Source organism: Coregonus lavaretus (genome assembly GCF_964263955.1).
Source record: "Coregonus lavaretus genome assembly, chromosome: 36".
Taxonomy (NCBI): Eukaryota; Metazoa; Chordata; class Actinopteri; order Salmoniformes; family Salmonidae; genus Coregonus; species Coregonus lavaretus.
Genome location: NC_140023.1, coordinates 20,576,056 through 20,593,835, shown reverse-complemented (window position 1 = coordinate 20,593,835; position 17,780 = coordinate 20,576,056). Strand labels below are relative to the sequence as shown.

Below are 17,780 nucleotides of genomic sequence, written 5' to 3'. Positions count from 1 at the left end.
CTGCTCTAGAGGAGATCTGCATGGAGGAATGGGCCAAAATACCAGCAACAGTGTGTGAAAACCTTGTGAGGACTTACAGAAAACGTTTGACCTGTGTCATTGCCAACAAAGGGTATATAACAAAGTATTGAGAAACTTTTGTTATTGACCAAATACTTATTTTCCACCATAATTTGCAAATAAATTCATTAAAAATCCTACAATGTGATTTTCTGGAGAAAAAAATGCTCATTTTGTCTGTCATAGTTGACGTGTACATATGATGAAAATTACAGGCCTCTCTCATCTTTTTAAGTGGGAGAACTTGCGCAATTGGTGGCTGACTAAATACTTTTTCCCCCCACTGTATACAGTAAATTAATATATGTATTATATGTGTATTCATTAGATTACATAAAAGCAATGCAGATAGTCTCATTTGGAATTTGACTAAATGCTGTTACTTCTCTTCTCTGATTGGTTCATAACACCTACTACACTACATGATTTGAACAGCAAGTATGAGGTAATTATTTGATCACGTGACAGCTGCAGCAATTGGGTGAGTTCATTTTGCATGGGCTGGTGCCCTGAGTGGACGGAGTTTGCACATTTTAGACCATTCCATTGGTTTTAAGTGAAATCTCCACTCACCAGGCCCATTGTCAAACGTTACGATAGCGCTATACTGGAGGTTGAAAGCTACAGCTTCGCAGCTCAGGATAGCCACGCCCCCTGATGCTGATTGGACCGTCGACATCTGGCTAGCGACTATTATCAAAGTGGACATGAACTATAGGGATGTTGTGTGGGAGAATGTATGCATATGTTATCAAATGGAAATAGGGTCGGAGAGAGAAGTCCAGGACATCAAATGTTTGCTGGGAGAAACATGTGTAACAAGACAGCTGATCCCACCACTATCAGACAGATGTGTGTGTTTGTTTGTATGTATGTGTGTGCATATTTGCGTGTGTGTGCAAGTTAATTTGTTTACATTTATGTCATTTAGCAGACGCTCTTATCCAGAGCGACTTACAGTTAGTGAGTGCATACATTATCATACTGGCCCCCCGTGGGAAACGAACCCACAACCCTGGCGTTGCAAGCGCCATGCTCTACCAACTGAGCTACAGGGTACTGTTTGTTTGCTTTTTCTTCCTACTTCTCTTAAGAAAGGTAATGAAGATCATGGGTCTGGGTGCACTAATTCAAGGAGACAGCCCACACCTGTCCAAGTGCAACACAGAGGTCAAGTCATCTCTTCCTATGTATTGTATTTTCACAGCATTGACTCCCTCCTGTGGTGTCTCCAATGTGCAAGATCCTCACACTAATCCCTCCACTCCCTCTTCAGGTCATCATGCCATTGTCATACTTTTGTTTTGGCTAATGCAGATTTAGGCTACTGATTTTGTGCAATTATGCCATCATTTGGGAATAATTAGGAATAAAGCCATAGATAAAGTCACTGGATTTAACACCATTATGCGTAGGGTATAGGCTATACCTAAAAAGTTGTGTCTGAAGATGCAAATCAAGTGTAATAACGATGACACATAGGCTATTTGGAGACACTTCAACAACAATATAGCAAAGAATTTGCCTAAAACCTGATATCAATAAACTATCCACAATCTACGGATTTTTACCAAAACCCATTGGTTTCAGAAATAGCCCCGCCTCTACAGCAAGCGAACTCACCTTTTCTATAGTGCCAATGCAAACCAAGCGAGGGACCGAGAGTCAAGGGGCGAACTGGGGAACAGGCTCTGCAGTGGGCTTCCAAGCGCGTCTCGCGAATACATCAACGATTGGGCGGGGGACTGGGGTGAAGCCATTTCGACTGCTGGGACTTTCTAGACTTTTCTGAACTGGTAAATAGCCACCCTGTACAGTGTCTGTGCTGTTTGTGTATGCAGTGTGGAAGTAAAACCCATTTAAGGCCACATTTGCAAACTGGACTGCAGCAGGGAGGAAGGAGATATGGAATTTCCATTGGTCTCGGTGAGTCGCACATTTGGTCCTCGTCTCTGGTGATGCCCGTGGTGTGGGGATCTCCGTGCAGCTCAGGAAAACAGGGCGTCGGAGGATGATGGTAATGATAGGATCATCATGGCAAACGGAACTGGTACTATTATGTTGAAATGCGTTGTGGTTGGAGACGGTGCTGTGGGCAAAACGTGTCTGTTGATGAGCTATGCCAACGACGCCTTTCCAGAGGAGTATGTGCCCACTGTGTTTGACCATTATGCAGGTAAAATGATTTTGGAACATGTCATGATCATGCATGAACAGTTAGGCTATGTGTGTGTTATCTCGAATTGAACCTGATCCTTACTAATAAAAGCTGACATCATTATGTTGGTGGTCGGTCTAGTTACAGTTGCATGAGTTTAATCGCTATGCCAATTCGTTTGAATAGTCCCTAAAATTCAATGTTCAGGAGAAGGTTACGTGTCAGAATGGAATGCTTACTTTTTCCACTTTCTTTGTCTCAGATTGCATAGGATTACATCTGTTTCTATAATCAAAACCACTTGTTTGCCTCCTATGAGAGGGAGGGGATAAGCGATCTCTGTCTGTCTTTCTCTAAACTAACCTTTGTCATTGCTTTGCAGTGAGTGTCAACGTTGGCGGAAAGCAGTACTTATTGGGACTGTATGACACAGCTGGTCAGGTACAGTGAGTTTATTTTAACTCTGGCTGGATGCCAAGCATGCCACATCCAAGGACACAACCTCTCCCCATGTGCTCCCCCACTGTTAACCAATGGTGCTCTTGACACACCCACAAGCTTGAAATTCTGATCACACTCTAAGCTGTAACAGGTGATGGTTTTCACACATTGCTCTAGTTTCCAGTCAGTCTGGTGTGTGATAGACCGTGGTTGTAGGCCTAGTGAAGCATTTCAATAGGTCTATTATGTAGAGAACAGGGGTCCTATGTCCAGTAGGGATGTTGTCACTGTCCTGTTTATGGGTTGGTTCTTTACAATGTAGCATTCAATCTGCAAGAGTATCACTCAACTCACACTGTACATAGCCGCACACAGTCAAATGTGCACATCATCACATTTTCACTCACCACCAGCAAGCTCTCACGTAAACACACACTCACTTTTTCCTCTTAGACCTTTAGCTCTGTTTTTCCAAGCTGGGTCTGAAGTTAAGGCATGTCACATGCAGCAATGAATTCTGAACACTCTCCCCTGAACCCGATTTAACTGTAAAGTCCAAATAGGTCCTGAACTGAAACATTATTCACCTGGTGAAAATGGGAATAGGTTTGAGGTTGAGAAATAGTACAAAAGGCCCATTGTTTGTTCATTAATAAAATATAAGTACATTAATAGTTGCTATTGCCTCCACTGAATCAAAATAATTATTCCCACTCGAATCTGTGGCTAACATAACTAATTCTTTGGAGAAACTACATGATCTTAAAACTACATCTCATTAGTGTTTCACACAGCTTTTTGTTACTCTTTTGTGTTTGATTGCAATTCCATGTCTGGAGCCTTTTTGTTTTAGCTGATTCAGACGTCTGTGAAATGGAGAAGTTTCCCAGATGTCGACTGTGGCCGCAGAGGCCACAGAGAGTAGAGTTACTTCTCTTCAAACGCAGCCCCTCCACTCCTCCACTCCTCCACTTTGGCTGACCTCTTTATGCTGAGCACAAGGCCAGCTGGTAATGTTTATAGCTTCAGTATCTGATCAAAGACGGGAGTGCCAGAGAGCTAGAGGGAGGAGAAACCGGAAGAGAGAGAGACAGAGGGGAAAGAGGAATAGAGAGACTGAGGGGCTGGCTGAGAGAGAGGGGGAAAAACAGTGAGGGGGAGCGAAAAACTGCAAATCTGCTCTGGAATCCTGTAATGCAGCCCTATAGGAGGCTCAAGCCGGGGGTGTGGAAGAATGCAATGCTAAATACTGTACCTCTCTCTTGTTGAGGAACCTCATCCAACCCAGCCACCGACCCGCTAATTCACACTCTCCTGCTACAATCCCCACCTTCTGCTCTGCATTAGACATGTTTTATTGGCTCCAAAGACCCTTTAATACTTATGTCCCTGGCAGAGCTAAAGCTCCCAGAATCGTCATAGGGGAAGATGATTAACCATTTGCTCAAAGAGGAGAGAAATTAGTCTCATTTTCCTATGTTTTTGTCTGTTTGGCACTTAATCCACCACCCGTGTATTTCATAGATCTATACGTAACACGTTCAGTCACATCTCTTAGCTCTTGAACATGTGGGCCAGAAAGAATAGAATGGATAGTCTTTATTTATTAATTCATCCCCTGCCTGGCTGATGCACTAATCATAGAAAGCTAGCATTGCTGCTGTGGATAGGAGGAGGAAGCAGGAAGTGGATGTTAAGTGCTGTTGTACCCATGGCAACACTGGGCTCTCTTTACTCCTTCTCTTCACTCTCTCCCTTTGTTGCTGCTCAGTTTCTCATTTGCTCACACCCTCCTGCACTCGCACTCCTCACACTCAGTTGCACATGCCTCCGTCACTCTTCTGTGACGGCCCCACCTTTTGTTTTGTACAGTGCCTCGTTAGGTTTTGTGCCCTCCCTGAGATGTGACCCCTAGACATCTCAGCAGGGGGTAGAGTAAAGTGGGCTCTGCTCTGCTGCCACAGGGCCTTAATCCTCTCCACTCAGCTGAACACCAATGGGAGGTAGCTAGACATGTCATGCCCCTTTGAACACCAATGGGAGCACTAGACATGTCATTCCCATTTGAACACTACAGCTAGATAGAGGCTGCTGATGGATGTTTTAAACTGTTTCACCATTGACCATCATAGGTCTAAAGCTCCATTATTTGGCATAGGATGTAATCACCTTGAATGGGATACCTCAGTCTGAACTATCACTTTAGTCCTGTGTTGGGAAATGCTCAGACAGTTTTGGGGATGAGCCGTGAAGTACTGCAATATGAAATACAGTTACTAGCTGGCAACCAACTACCAGTAAGTTACTGTAAAATTCACAGTAAACCATTTACAGTACAGTGTTCAGACAGTTTTGAGGAAGGGCCATGAAGCGTAGTGCCTGCGCTTGTTATTCTCCTTGCGGCTATGTTGGAACAGGCGTCTCTGACATAGCCGCCGGGCCCGAGGAAGAGTGACTCGCTGATAACATAGACGGTCAAGTCAGTGACTTGACACACACACAGCTGAGATCACATACCCAGCCAGTAAAAAAAAAAATGGAAGTATATATGGAGATAGTTTAGTGCCTAAAATAAGGGGGTAAAGAAATAAGGTATAGGACAGACACTTCAAATAAACGTCATGGTGATTTATTTTTTTGACTATCTGTTGTTCCATGTAGTGAATCTGTTATTCAATGCGTTTATATTGGCTAATAGCAGTAATGCTAAATTCAATGTTTCATCCAATAATTTGTAAAACATTTTTTTTTTTACCTTAAGGGGTCTTAAAATTCAAAATCAAATAGCTAAACAATCCTTGGTATAACCATCTTAAAACGATATGGCTTTTTCTTTGCAACTCTGCCTAGAAGGTCAGCATCCCGGAGTTGCCTCTTCACTGTTGACGTTGAGACTGGTGTTTTGCGGGTACTATTTAATGAAGCTGCCAGTTGAGGACCTGTGAGGCGCCTGTTTCTCAAACTAGACACTCTAATGTATTTGTCCTCTTGCTCAGTTGTGCACCGGGGCCTCCCACTCCTCTTTCTATTCTGGTTAGAGCCAGTTTGCGCTGTTCTGTGAAGGGAGTAGTACACAGCGTTGTATGAGATCTTCCGTTTCTTGGCAATTTCTCGCATGGAATAGCCTTCATTTCTCAGAACAAGAATAGGCTGACGAGTTTCAGAAGAAAGTAATTTGTTTCTGGCCATTTTGAGCCTGTAATCAAACCCACAATTGCTGATGCTCCAGATACTCAACTACTATCAAGAAGGCCAGTTAGTTTTATTGCTTCTTTAATCAGCACAACAGTTTTCAGCTGTGCTAACATAATTGCAAAAGGGTTTTCTAACAATCAATTAGCCTTTTAAAATTATAAACTTGGATTAGCAAACACAACGTGCCATTGGAACACAGGACTGATGGTTGCTGATAATGGGCCTCTGTACGCCTATGTAGATATTCCATTAAAAATCAGCCGTTTCCAGCTACAATAGCCATTTACAACATTAACAATGTCTACACTGTATTTCTGATCAATTTTATGTTATTTTAATGGACCAAAAATTGGCTTTTCTTACGAAAACAAGGACATTTCTAAGTGACCCCAAACTTTTGAACGATAGTGTACATATCTACTTCAATTACCCCTGCACAGCATTCGGAAAGTATTCAAACCACTTCCCTTTTTCCACATTTTGTTATGTTACAGCCTTATTCTAAAATGGATGAAATACAAATGTTTCCTCATCAATCTACACGCAATACCCCATAATGACAAAGCGAAAACAGGTTTGTAGAAATTTTTGCAAATGTATTAAAAATAAAAAAACTGATACCTTACATAAGTATTCAGACCCTTTGCTATGAGACTCAAAATTGAGCTCCGGTGCATCCTGTTTCCATTGATCATACATTTACATTACATTTTAGTCATTTAGCAGACGCTCTTAACCAGAGCGACTTACAGGAGCAATTAGGGTTAAGTGCCTTGCTCAAGGGCACATTAACGTCATTTAGCAGACGCTCTTAGCCAGAGCGACTCACAAATTGGTGCGTTCACCCTATAGCCAGTGGGATAACCACTTTACAATTTGGGGGGGGGGGGGGGGGGTTAGAAGGAATACTTTATCCTATCCCAGGTATTCCTTAAAGAGGTGGGGTTTCAAATGTCTCCGGAAGGTGGTGAGTGACTCCGCTGTCCTGGCGTCGTGAGGGAGCTTGGTCCACCATTGGGGTGCCAGAGCAGCGAACAGTTTTGACTGGGCTGAGCGGGAGCTATGCTTCCGCAGAGGAAGGGGAGCCAGCAGGCCAGAGGTGGATGAACGCAATGTCCTCGTTTGGGTGTAGGGACTGATCAGAGCCTGAAGGTACAGAGGTGCCGTTCCCCTCACTGCTCCATAGGCAAGCACCATGGTCTTGTAGCGGATGCGAGCTTCAACTGGAAGCCAGTGGAGTGTGCGGAGGAGGGGGGTGACGTGAGAGAACTTGGGAAGGTTGAACACCAGACGGGCTGCGGCATTCTGGATGAGTTGTAGAGATCATCCTTGAGATGTTTCTACAACTTGATTGGAGTCCACCTGTGGTAAATTCAATTGATTGGACATGTTTTGGAAAGGCACACACCTGTCTATATAAGATCCCACAGTTGACAGTGCATGTCAGAGAAAAAACCAAGCCATGAGGTCGAAGGAATTGTCAGTAGTGCTCCGAGACAGGATTGTGTCAAGGCACAGATCTGGGGAAGGGTACCAAAAAATGTCTGCAGCATTGAAGGTCCCCAAGAACACAGTGGCCTCCATCATTCTTAAATGGAAGAAGTTTGGAACCACCAAGACTCTTCCTAGAGCTGGCCGCCCAGTCAAACTGAACAATCGGGGGAGAAGGGCCTTGGTCAGGGAGGTGACCAAGAACCCCATGGTCACTTTGACTGAGCTCCAGAGTTCCTCTGTGGAGATGGGAGAACCTTCCAGAAGGACATCCATTTCTGCAGCACTCCACCAATCAGGCCTTTATGCCAAGCGTCACATCTGGAGGAAACCTGGCACAATCCCTATGGTGAAGCATGTGGTGGCAGCATCATGCTGTGGGGATGTTTTTCTGCGGCAGGGACTGGGAGACTAGTCAGGATCAAGGGAAAGATGAACGGAGCAAAGTACAGAGAGATCCTTGATGAAAACCTGCTCCAGAGTGCTCAGGACCTCAAACTGGGGCGAAGGTTCACCTTCCAACAGGACAACGACCCTAAGCACAAAGCCAAGACAACGCAGGAGTGGCTTCGGGACAAGTCTATGAATGTCCTTGAGTGGCCCAGCCAGAGCCCGGACTTGAACCCGATCGAACATCTCTGGAGAGACCTGAAAATAGCTGTGCAGCGATGCTCCCCATCCAACCTGACAGAGTTTGAGAGGATCTGCAGAGAAGAATGGGAGAAACTCCCCAAATACAGGTGTGCCAAGCTTGTAGCGTCCTATTCAAGAAGAGTCGAGGCTGTAATCGCTGCCAAAGGTGCTTCAACAAAGTACTGAGTAAAGGGTCTGAATACTTATGTAAATGTGATATTTCTGTTAATAAATGTGCAAAAAAATCTAAAAACCTGTTTTTGCTTTGTCATTCTGGGGCATTGTGTGTAGGTTGATGGGGGGGGGTAAGCATTTCACTGTTAGTCTACACCTGTTGTTTACGAAGCATGTGACAAATACCATTTTATTTTATTTGACATGTGTTCTCAAACAGTTGGAAATGGACTAGAAAGCAGAAGTATCAGCATATTTTCTGTAAAACATCAGCTAGGTTTCATGAAGGCTATTTCAATTTCCAGCAGTTCTTGAAACCACTGCGCTCACAATAAGTGGTAATAACAGATACTATAGTGGCATCGCCACAAGGTCGTCCAAGACTTCTTAATGATCCAGTGCACAGAATTTAATTCACTTAGATATTTCTGGTTTTTACCTGAGCAATGTTGATTAAGTTAGGTTATTGAGCTTAAATCAGACATATCAGTCATATTAATGATTTAAGACCGATTTATTTCCTTCCTTCAAGCTTGCCACCTTTGTCCATCACCATTATATCATAACTAGTCTTAATGTGTGCAGTCTGCATATATAATCTCTGGTCATTCAGAGTGTGCTTTAGTAGGACAGCCTGTCAGAATTCGGTATCAGGGAGCGACGAGGAAACGCTTGATCTCATTTACACAGACAGGATCTGTGAATTAGCTATTGGCGCCACACAATAAACTGAGGCCTATCGGAGTTGGCAGTTTGTCTGATGCCTTCCGCACTGCTTCCTGTAAAGTACTGCTAATGTGAAATATTGCCCAATAGCCAGAGTCAGAGAGAGACCGAGAGAAAAGATGCTGTCTGATGAAGGTCATCTGTAGAAATCTGCACATTCTCTATTTTATAACTACATTCTAATGTCTAAATGTTTGTTTATCACTCCCTTCATATAAAAGTGTTAATTGTTCTCATAAAACAGCCTGGTAGCTTGGCAGTGTGCTGTGTTGCGCATGGTGAAGTCCGGTAGATAAGCACAGTGTAAGTTAGCGCTCCTTTCTGTCTCAGAGCCTCGGCGAGGAGGAGTAAAAGGATCGCTGCATTTGGAGCTCATTTTCCATACGGTTGAATAATTCAGGAATATTAATTCTGAGGATGTGGTAGTCTTTTGGTGAATATGATGTAAGGAAGGCTGTTGCTCTCTCTCTCCCCAGTGTCTGTTCCCGTCCCCTAACTTCTCTCTCTCTCTCTCTTATTACCCGCCCGTAACGTTTTCCAGGAGGACTATGACCGCTTGAGGCCTTTGTCGTACCCCATGACTGATGTCTTCCTCATCTGCTTTTCTGTGGTCAACCCTGCTAGTTTCCAGAATGTGAGGGAGGAGTGGGTCACCGAACTGCAGGAGTATGCCCCAAGTGTCCCCTACCTCCTCATAGGCACTCAGGTGAGCCACAGCCACACCACCCATTGCCTGTCTCTATACTTTGTCCTGGCCATTTCAAATGGCAAGTTTCACAGAGAGTACTGTATTCACCTGGCATGTGCTGTCCTCATCCACCCTACTCACGCTCTACTTCACATTGACAGGGGAGGGGGGATTATAAAACTGAACCTCCACTTAAATGTACTGTACTCTCTGGTTTATTTTATTCTTAAGACCATTCACGAACATGCATAAAGAAATATAGGTGTATATTTTCCAAATCATTAAAAAGTAGATGGAACTTAATAGTAAGAGAAAATATAACTTTTTTTCTTGACTTTTTCATTTAGTAACTCTCAAATATTTCCGAAAGATCAGCCCACAGACACTTTTCAAACCACACTTATGGGTGTCCCTCCGCCAGCAGTTCCCTGGCCACCAGAAATAGAAAATTGGCATATTGGTGGTGGTGAGTTTAGTGGAGTGGGCCTGTGATTTATCGTTCTGTCAGCTGATATTTACTTCTCTTTTATCAGTCCCACCATAACTCACATTCTCACACGGCATACTTATGTGGACCCAATCAATTCACAGACGGACCAGAGCCACAAATCAAACACAACCACAGATGTGTTAATTAATGTTTGCCTCAATAAAGAGTTTGTTGCACATATCAGTGGGCATGTGCGGGGTAAAGTAGGGTCATTTTCCCCCCCTTAATCATATCTCAATTAACTTTTACCAGTTGAATGTAGACACAAATATAAGACTTTTGTATCACCATTTTCCTGAAATAATGTATTAAAATGTGCAAATGAGGCAATACCTAATTAAATGTGTTTAATTACCATTTTATTTCAGTGGGCTATCTCTTTGAAAGCACTCCTAAGATTATTCACAATGATGTTGGGCTGTTCGCTGATAGGGGAAACTTGCTGAAGCTAAGATTTAAAGTTGGCTTTTTCTAAAGAAACAGATCGTGCCTTTCTCTAAGCAGTAGGAAGCAGATTATTCAGTCAACCTTTTTATCTGTTCTTGATTATTTATCAAAGTGCAGCTGCTACAACTCTTAAACGTTTGGATGCCATCTACCATAGTGCCCTTTGTTTTGTTACAGGCGACAGTTTTGATACGCATCACTGCATCCTGTATCAAAAGGCTGGACTTCGCTAAAGACCTGTAGATCTCTACATTACTCCCAATTTGTTTACAAGGCCCTACTTCATAAACTTCCGTCTTATCTAACTTTGCTGTTGAAGTATAGACACCTGAGTTGCCTAATCTGTTCACAGGATTGGTTAACTCTTAAGGTTCGTAGGGTCTCCACTGAGCTAGGTAAATCTGCTTTTAGTTTTAATGCACCGTATTGCTGGAACAAAATTCTAAATACATTTCATGTTCTGGTGCCGTTCGGGCAATTTAAAGTATTGATTGGGGATTTATTTGTGGATGAATGTAACTGGTTTTTTTGTGTGATTTGTGATGTTTTATTTGTGCTTACCATTAATGTGTTTTTGTATTAGTGTGTGCGTGCAGTGCATTCGGAAAGTATTCAGACCCCTTGACTTTTTCCACATTTTGTTACGTTACAGCCTTATTCTAAAATGGATTAAATTATATTTTTCCCTCATCAATCTACACACAATACCCCATAATGTCAAAGCAAAAACTTGATAAAAATCAGAAACAGAAATACCTTATTTACATAACTATTCAGACCCTTTGCTATGAAACTCGAAATTGAGCTCAGGTAGGTCTTGTTTCCGTTGAGCATCCTTGAGAGGTTTCTACATCTTGATTGGAGTCCACCTGTGGTAAATTCAATTGATTGGACATGATTTGGAAAGGCACACACCTGTCTATATAAGGGAAGGGTACCAAAACATTCCTGCAGCATTGAAGGTCCCCAAGAACACAGTGGCCTCCATCATTCTTAAATGGAAGAAGTTTGGAACCACCAAGACTCTTCCTAGAGCTGGCCGCCCAGCCAAAATGAGCAATCTGGGGAGAAGGGCATTGGTCAGGGAGGTGACCAAGAACTCGATGGTCACTCTGACAGAGCTCCAGATTTCCTCTGTGGAGATGGGAGAACCTTTCAGAAGGACAACCATCTCTGCAGTATTCCACTGATCGGGCCTTTATGGTAGAGTGGCCAGACGGAAGCCACTCCTCAGTAAAAGGCACATTACACCCTGCTTGGAGTTTGCCAAAAGGCACCTAAAGGACTCAGACCATGAGAAACAAGATTCTCTGGTCTGATGAAACCAAGATTGAACTCTTTGGCCTGAATGCCAAGCGTCCCGTCTGGAGGATACCTGGCACCATCTCTACGTTGAAGCATGGTGGTGGCAGCATCATGCTGTGGGGATGTTTTTCAGAGGCAGGGACTGGGAGACTAGTCAGGATCGAGGGAAAGATGAACGGAGAAAAGTACAGAGATCCTTGATGAAAACCTGCTCCAGAGCGCTCAGGACCTCAGACTGGGGCGAAGGTTTACCTTCGAACAGGACAACGGCCCTAAGCACACAGCCAAGACAACGCAGGATTGGCTTCGGGACAACTCTCTGAATGTCCTTGAGTGGCCCAGCCAGAGCCCGGACTTGAACCTGATCAAACATCTCTGGAGAGACCTGAAAATAGCTGTGCAGCGACACTCCCCATCCAACCTGACAGAGCTTGAGAGGATTTGCAGAGAAGAATGGGAGAAACTCCCCAAATACAGGTGTGCCAAGCTTGTAGCATCATACCCAAGAAGACTCGAGGCTGTTATCACTGCCAAAGGAGCTTCAACAAAGTACCGAGTAAAGGGTCTGAATACTTATGTAAATGTGAAATGTATGTATATATAATTTATATACACTACCGGTCAAAAGTTTTAGAACACCTACTCATTCAAGGGTTTTTCTTTATTTTTACAATTTTCTACATTGTAGAATAGTGAAGACATCAAAACTATGAAATAACACATGGAATCATGTAGTAACCAAAAAGTGTTAAACAAATCAAAATATATTTTATATTTGAGATTCTTCAAAGTAGCCACCCTTTGCCTTGATGACAGCTTTGCATACTCTTGGCATGCTCTCAACCAGCTTCATGACGTAGTCACCTGGAATGCATTTCAATTGGCAGGTTTGCCTTCATTACATTTACATTTACGTCATAAAAGTTAATTTGTGGAATTTCTTTCCTTCTTAATGCATTTGAGCCAATCAGTTGTGTTGTGACAAGGTAGGGCTATCTTTTGTATACCCCCCCCTATTTGGTAAAAGACCAAGTACATATTATGGCAAGAATACCTTTTTCATTTTTCTATCTGTGTCACGCCCTGACCTTGAGAGCCTGGTATTCTCTAGTTTGGTCAGGGTGTGAATGTTGATAGATTCTATGTTATCTATTTCTATGTTGGCCGGGTGTGGGTCCCAATCAGAGGCAGCTGTCGATCGTTGTCTCTGATTGGGGATCATACTTAGGCAGCCATTTCGCCTACCTTTAGTTGTGGGATCTTGTTTCAGTTTGGTTTGTTGGATGTTTAGCCTTTTGAACGTCACGTTACTTTTGTTGTTTTGTCTGTGTTTATATAATAAACGACTATGTACGCATACCACGCTGCACCTTGGTCCGATCCTTTACTCAACAAACGTGACATCTGTAAAACATATCAGAAATGATCTCTGGCCAAGTCTGGAGAATATATCTAAGGATAACCACACAAAATGTGGTGAATGCAGATGCTTCTGAAGCTGAGAAATTAGTTGGTGTGTCAGAAGTGTCTGACTTTCAGGAAATGGGAGTTAAGGACAAGTACACTGAATTCAGACTACCAACCATCTCTTCAAAGTAAGTTACCAAATATAGTCCAGTTTGTAACATTCTCTATGAAATGGGCTTTTACATTCTGTAATTTAATGTAGTGAGCTTTTAAAGTGGTTAAAATTTATTAAAATGTAGATGACGGTAGTATGATAAACTAAAGAAATATACATTTTCATCAAGTTTTTGAAATTTGTATGTTTACTTTTTAAACACAGGGGAATTGGGTGTTGCATAACTTTGTTTATGAAATAAATATGTAATTGTTGTGTTATTTGTCCACTTATGTTCCCTTTATCTAATATTCGGTTTTGGTTGAAGATCTGATAACATTCAGTATCACAAATATTCAAAAGTAGAGAAAATTAGAAAGGGGGCAAATACTTTTTCATAGCACTGTATACTAGGCCTAGGGTTTCAAGCTTTGGTTGATTTCAAATGGAATATACAAGTTAAGAAAAAAAGTTAAAGAATATGACTAAATCCAATCAAACTGTATTTAAAGTGCATTTAAAGTTTGATTTAATTTAGTCCTATTCTTTAACATAGATTTTTGGTTGAAATGGAGACGTGAATTCAGCACATCAATTATTAATTTGTAGACAAACTGGAATTAAAGCCAAACTTAGTGGCACAGATGGAACTATCTAAGCAGAAGATTAATCTCTTCCAATGTTGATATTTGGTTGTGTTTGCAATACCGTAAATAGCCTACTAACTTGTTAACAAATTATATGTTGGATTCAAGTCTCCATCTCAACCAAAAATAAAAGCTAAAGAATAGGATTAAGCTAGTCGCTCAGATGGAACTATCCAAGCAGTAAATGCATCTCCTTTAAATGTTGATATTTGCTTGTGTTGTTAACCAAACAAAATTCAATATTACTTTTGTAATACAGTAAATAGCCAAAATGTAAGGCTCTTACAAACTAATGTAACAGTATTTTTGTAACTTTAAATGAGTAAAACACTATGGACACATTGAGGTTACTGTAACAAATGTATTCTTATGTAATCATAGAAAGCGTGCATGTTCAAAAGTAGCAGGTCTGTGGAGATCTTCACAATTGCGATAATAATCTGTGCAGAATCTCGAACGGCATTGCTCAGTTGCACAACATAGTTGAATGATCTCAATTGCAGTAGAGGTCATTTGTTGTGTTAGATGGAGTACAGTGATAACACATTAAGTTGTTGTATAAATACACAAAATATCTGACGTATTCCCTTTTTGAACTTTTTGGTTTTAAATGGCTGAAAGTGAAGCAATAACAATTTTAGGTGAGAACTAAACCAAAAATCAGACATTGAGAATTCGGTTGTGCTTTTAGATGGTTGAAAGGATGGTCATAACACATTGGGAATTTAACAAACTTTTGGCTGTCTTTTTGAGTGGGTGGAAATAGGTTGTAATCTAATTGATCAACGTATTAACTAAATATTACCCAATTATTCACGTTGAAATGACGTGGTGTGCCGAGTGGGTAGTTGAAAGAACAAGTTGTTCACTCAACTGAAGAAGTTGCTTAAGAAGCAGCCTATCTGCTGCCTTTCTGATTGACTGTGCTGACGGGAATTGTTGTCTCTCCCTGTTTCAGATTGACCTGCGTGATGACCCCAAGACAATTGCCAAACTGAATGACATGAAGGAGAAACCCATCACCACAGAGCAGGGCCAGAAGCTAGCCAAGGGGGTACGTACCACTGTGGGGCCAGGAGGAAGGTTACAGAAGGTATTTTGAGTGTGTAGGAGAGACAAGTGGTCTACCTTACTTTACACAGATGGTCTGTCCCTCGTCAAACCAATTCTGTATTAAAATTATGATAAAGCTTGTATATATTCAGTTTTGGGCATTTGTTGATTGAGTCTCACACACAAGACTTCCTCCCCAAGCTAGCTTGGGGACGAGGTTAACCCTTTGTTGATAGTTTTGAGTGACAGCCTGTTCCTCTCCAGATCGGTGCGTGTGTCTACGTGGAATGCTCGGCTCTCACCCAGAAAGGACTGAAAACTGTGTTTGATGAGGCCATTATTGCTATCCTGACCCCCAAGAGGAAGAAGGGAGTCCTGAAGAGCAGACTGGGGCCACGCTATATCAACTGCTGCCTCATCACGTGAGAGAGATGGAAACATCCAAAAACACCTGGGTCATATTTATTAGGGCATGCAATGGAAAACGTTTTAAAACATGTGAAAACAGAAAACAAAAACAAGCATTTCTTATTGGATAAGATCAGGTAGCCCCACCCTGTTTCAGACTGTTTTCTTCCATTTGGTGCCTAATGAATACACCCCTGAATACAAACCAGAACGAATGACCGAGACCGCAGAGAGGTCATAAGAGGGAGAGAGAGAGAGACAGAAGGACCGAAATGGACAAGGACCCTATTTTTAGTTCGGGGCTCTTGAGCGGTTTTGTCTCTCTCCTGCTGTCGACCAATGGAGTTAGGGGGCAGCTTTACAACAAAAGGAGCACAATACCCAAGTCAACAACGCCCTTCAGTAAGACTTTATTTGCCTTTAAAAGTTGTTTGTTTTTAAATGTTTTTAAATATTTTTCCTGTACAAAAACATGCTGTCAGAAAAGGTATCATGGTGTCCATTTAACTCCTGATATGATGTGTATTTTTTGTAATATATGCTGTAGAAATGAATGGGTGGATTGCATTTATTGAAAGCGCTTTCCATCAAGCCTCCAAGAGCTTTACATTGTGTGTTGAGTAACTCACCTCAGCCACTACCAATGAAATACATTGTTTAAAAGAACAGGCTATTCCCCTCAACTATGGGGAGTTATGAGTTGTCTTTGTCTTTTTTCTACTAATCCCATATTTTATGACATTATCTGCTCTTGCTCAGTTTGCGGTGCTTGCAGTATTATTACAAAACATGGACTTGAATTAGTCAGTAACCCAATGGTGGCCAAATAATTGAATGCACACAGCTGCATGGGATACAGGGATGTGGGGAGAGGGACACAAACAGATACTGTATCTCTAGCACACAACATGAAGCACAGTCCACATACCTATCCCTGTCCATTAAAGCACAGTTAAAAGTCAACCTGCCCACCCCTACCCTTAGCACTATCATGCTGACCTGAACATACTGTGTACTATGGTGGATGCAGAAGTTGAACCAGCCCATCCCAATTCAGCTCAGTTTGGCTTGGCTCAGTAGTGTGAAAAGGGTACCTCTCAATTCTGCCATTGAAGCACAGAACATACCATGGTTACAACATCCACCCCCAATGGTTAAGGGGGCGCACGCATTAGCACAATAAGCCTCCTCCAACCATATTCCCACCCCCGCCTTTAAGAAGACCCTCTTTATACACATATACCCTCCGTCCCTTCCCCAGCCGGAAGATATTTCTCTTTATTGTATTTTTTTTTGTTTGATTTTTTTCTATCCATTGGGAAGGTGCTTGCTGACTGCCTGGTCTTACAGTTGTGTTTCTTTAGGTCCGAGTTGGACTTGTTGATTAAAGCTTTAAAGTAAATGGTGCTCCTCTCTTTCTCGTTCTCTGTCCCAGCCTGCAGTGCTGTGTACCATTTTTCCTAGAAGAGCAGAATGGATTATTGAGTGTTAACATTCTCTCTTTACCAGGAAATTGTTGCACATGCTGATACTGAGGTAAATTGAATGGATCTATAGCAGTGCAGAAACAAATGCAGCTTCCGGTTAATCCTTTCTCTACTCAATAAATGTGTTTACTATCTATTATGTGTTATTAAAGCCTTTCTTTGGGGTCTTCCTTGAGGATGAACTACTAAGAGGATGTGTTACTGGGCATATTTTTCTGTTTGGTTATGTATAGATGTTGTTTTTATAAGTACAGTATTGGGCACAATTGGTTTGGCTCAGTTGCTAGCTAGGCCGTGGTGACCTCATACAGGAGTGTCTTAGAAGTGTGTTATACATGAGTGATTCCTCCCGAAACCCAGAAAAATTTTATTTGGCTAATTGTTTAATATATTTTCAAACATATACTCTACCGGCACATCAAAGTTCCAGAGTGGGATCTCTACTACTTTTAGAGTTATGATCCAATTTGTAAGCATTACCAACATAGTGAATGTGAAAATGGTCACCCTCTGCTGGTAATTTGTAAGATGTGCAATGATACAAGTATTGTAAAAGGAGGGCTGTTATTGTTTACATTGCCTACTATTTCTCTGTAAAAAATGGGCCATAACTTTCAAACTTTGTTGAAGCCCCTTTGGCAGCGATTACAGCCTCGAGTCTTCTTGAGTAGGACGCTACAAGCTGGGCACACCTGTATTTGGGGAGTTTATCCCATTCTACTCTGCAGATCCTCTCAAGCTCTGTCAGGTTGCATGGGGAGCGTCGCTGCACAGCTATTTTCAGGTCTCTCCAGAGATGTTCGATCGGGTTCAAGT

The 17,780-nt window shown here is 42.1% G+C and overlaps 1 protein-coding gene across 1 annotated transcript; it reads left to right on the top strand.

Moving 5' to 3' along the window:
* Window positions 1–1,840: 1,840 nt before the first annotated feature.
* On the top strand, window positions 1,841–15,495 carry LOC311110721 (rho-related GTP-binding protein RhoQ-like; the record flags this gene model as incomplete). Its single annotated transcript, XM_084153281.1, has 5 exons — window positions 1,841–2,236; window positions 2,601–2,659; window positions 9,420–9,584; window positions 14,975–15,070; window positions 15,334–15,495. The coding sequence occupies exons 1-5, from the start codon at window positions 2,095–2,097 to the stop codon at window positions 15,493–15,495; spliced, it is 624 nt and encodes a 207-aa protein (XP_084009407.1). The 5' UTR covers window positions 1,841–2,094.
* Between the last annotated feature and the right edge of the window lie 2,285 nt (window positions 15,496–17,780).